At 41.8% G+C, this 3,143-nt stretch overlaps 1 protein-coding gene across 1 annotated transcript; it reads right to left on the reverse strand.

Annotated features, from left to right (window-relative positions):
• Positions 1-242: 242 nt before the first annotated feature.
• Positions 243-2,779, reverse strand: LOC140828835 (subtilisin-like protease). The gene has a single exon (XM_073191675.1). It carries the CDS (start codon positions 2,694-2,696, stop codon positions 438-440), a length of 2,259 nt encoding a protein of 752 aa, XP_073047776.1. The 5' UTR covers positions 2,697-2,779; the 3' UTR covers positions 243-437.
• Positions 2,780-3,143: the final 364 nt, after the last annotated feature.

Below are 3,143 nucleotides of genomic sequence, written 5' to 3' on the forward strand. Positions count from 1 at the left end.
CTGATATCATGTCAGTATTTTTCGATATCACGTCAACACTCTAGCAAAATAGGCCTGAAAGCTTAAAAAAATCTAATTTAATATATTAAAATCAAAATTTGAAAAATTAATGGACCAAAACTCAAACTAGACAAAGTTTGTGAATTATAAATTTTTTTTCTTTATTATTATTTTGCTCAGCATTCACATTAAAGGACTGTACGTAGATTGGAATCGCCAAATGTTCGTAATGGCTTTTGAGGCAAAGTCTGAATGAAGAAATGTGTCGTATATATGCACTCATTTTGCAGATTAAATTATTATTACATAAGTTCATGTCTTCTTATTCTAGTAAATAAACTGATACCAAGCCGCAAGCAATCATAAATAATCCATCAAATGCATGCAATAAATAGTTATGTTGGAAAGAATTTAATGCAATATTCTTCCGGGATCTGTTAACGCATCATAACCGCGATAGGACTCCTAACTGAATACCTGGTGGAACTCCACTTCAAGAAACCTTGTTGGACAATTGTGATGTTTGAGGTCGTGATATTCAATCGTGTAAACGTCACTTGATATTGCAGTTTCTGGTTAAACTCTGAGAAATCGAGCTTAGCGGGTTGAACAAGGACTTCGATTCCAGGGGGTGGGACAATCTCAACGACGTAAGATGAGTTCGGCTCACCAACATTTGTCACCATTCTTGAATATGTCTGAGGTGTTGAAATATTGAATGATGGAAAAGTGAGAGAAAATGAAGGATAGTTGAGTTGTGCTTCCGGCATACTTGATTCCACCAGGCAATCTACCTTGCGTTGAAGAATAACCCCGACTTGTCTGTTTGTATAGTTTAAACCACATAGGTAAGGGATGTAATCTTTCGGTTGGATATCATAAATCAGTCCTGGATCGTTTGCTCTGGACGGATTGACATGTCCTGATCCAGTGGCAAAGATGTCTGCAGGAAGAAATGTCTCGTCCTCGATTGGATTCTTGGCGAGATTTACGACATCAGCTGTAGTCATGATTGCTGACTTTATGGCTGCTGGAGACCAATCAGGGTGCACGCTTTTGAGCAATGCCGCGACACCACTGAGGTGTGGGCATGACATTGAGGTACCAGATATTATGTTGAATGTGGACTTGGTGTTTGCGATGTTTTCCACTGAGGTAGGCCATGCTGCGAGAATGTTGACTCCAGGGCCTAAAATGTCAGGTTTAAGGATGCCGAGGCTAACCCGATTTGGCCCTCTCGAAGAGAAAGCCGCGACCACTGGGGCTCGATCATCTCCTATTACAGTACCTTTGAATAAAATTGTGGCCGTGGGTGTGGAAGTTGAATTTATGTAAGTCTTGATGGCCAACCCATCTGCATAACTGACATAAGCTGCAGGAAGGCCATAGAATTCTGAAAATGTTGTATTCGCATACCGTGCATTATTCACCACAATCATGGCAGCCGCTCCAGCATTCTTCACTGCTTCTCCTTTTTCAGTCGCTGTTACTATGCCTAATTCGCACACCACTATTTTTCCCTTGAGGAGGGATGTTCTGTTCAATGATTCCGGGTCGCAAAATGGAGCTAAAGAATCACTTTTGTTAATCGTCCCGGCATATACAAGAGGCAACGGTGTCGTTGGGAAATCCGTTGGCTGAAAAGCGGACTGGCCATCAAACTGTTCATTGTTTCCAAGGACTGCAGTAGCCCTTATCTTTCTGTCCGTAGTACTTGCACCTACGGTTAGAATCCAAGGGGCCGCATTATGTACTGTTCTATCACTCGGGCCATTATTTCCAGCTGAGCAGCTAACCAAGATCCCCTTCTCCATAGCACTAAATGCCCCAATCGCTATGTCATCGTCGTAGAAACCAAAAGAGAATCCTCCAATAGAGATAGAAAGCACATCTACTCCATCCTCAATAGCAAAGTCCATCCCAGCAAGAATATCACTGTCTGAACAAGATAAGTAACAAACCTTGTAAATGGCTAAATGAGCAAGTGGCGCGATGCCAGATGCTGTCCCATTAGCACTGCCGAACAAGTTTGCTCCTTTCACAAAGTTTCCGGCAGCAGTTCCCGCGACATGCGTGCCATGGCCATCATCATCTAGTGGACTCTCATTAAGAGGCTTCCCAAGGTACCGAGCTCCAATAATCTTATTGTTGCATGTTGTGTGATTGAACTGACACTTCCCCTTCCATTTCGCTGGTGGAGGTGGCATCCCTTCATCGCTAAAGGAAGGGTGTTCCGGTAAAATTCCAGTGTCCACTACTCCAATGATCACACCTTTGCCATAATTGGAATCTCTCCAGAACCCCATGTTCTGGTTCAAGCCCAAGAAGTTAGGCGAATGAGTTGTATCCAAGGACAATTTTCTTTGGGGACGTGCTGATATGAATCCCTCCTTATTTTCCATTTCTTTCACTTCATCTGCAGATAATCTAGCAGAAAAGCCCTTAAACACGTGATGATATGTGTAAACCATTCGGTCTCCACTGGTTGAGGACGTTGCCATGGTGGTTGGCATGAACGACCGGTACCATTTGTCCCAGTCGAAGCTGCCTGATTCAGAGGAAAGCTGCGCATCAGGTTCCTCGACACGAACTATGTAAGTCTCCAAATTGGTTTCACCTGGTAAATCTTGAGCAAATGTTGTTGATGAACCGAAATTCAGAATGCAAATAAAGGTAACAAATAACAGGAATCTCATGTTTTTAATTCCTTTATTGGTAATTGAAACTTTGGTTTCCAATGCAATTGGTGTTTAGTTTTGGATTTGTCAACTATTTATACAAGTGCTTCGTCCTTAACTTTGAGTTTTCAATGTTATATATTATTACATAACTAAGTACTCCAACTTCATTGCCGACCAAGACTTGTTCCTGTGACTATGTCGCTGAAGGAATCGACTTGGTCAGATGCTTTTGCATGAATTTTCACAAGGTCAGACACAGGAGAGATTAGGGGCTAGCTAGGCGAACTAACCCGTCCGAACTCATGGATGCTGCATTTATCTTCGTATTCGAGCTCGATCTTGATCTTGATCTTGAGTTGGCTTTGAATATTCAACTTAATTCTGACTCGAATTAGAAATATTAGAATTCGAGCTTGAATCATTTGGTTCAACCTTAGTATTAGTGGAATTTATTCCAAAGTG

The sequence above is a fragment of the Primulina eburnea genome, chromosome 4, assembly GCF_022965805.1.
Source record: "Primulina eburnea isolate SZY01 chromosome 4, ASM2296580v1, whole genome shotgun sequence".
NCBI classification, from domain to species: domain Eukaryota; kingdom Viridiplantae; phylum Streptophyta; class Magnoliopsida; order Lamiales; family Gesneriaceae; genus Primulina; species Primulina eburnea.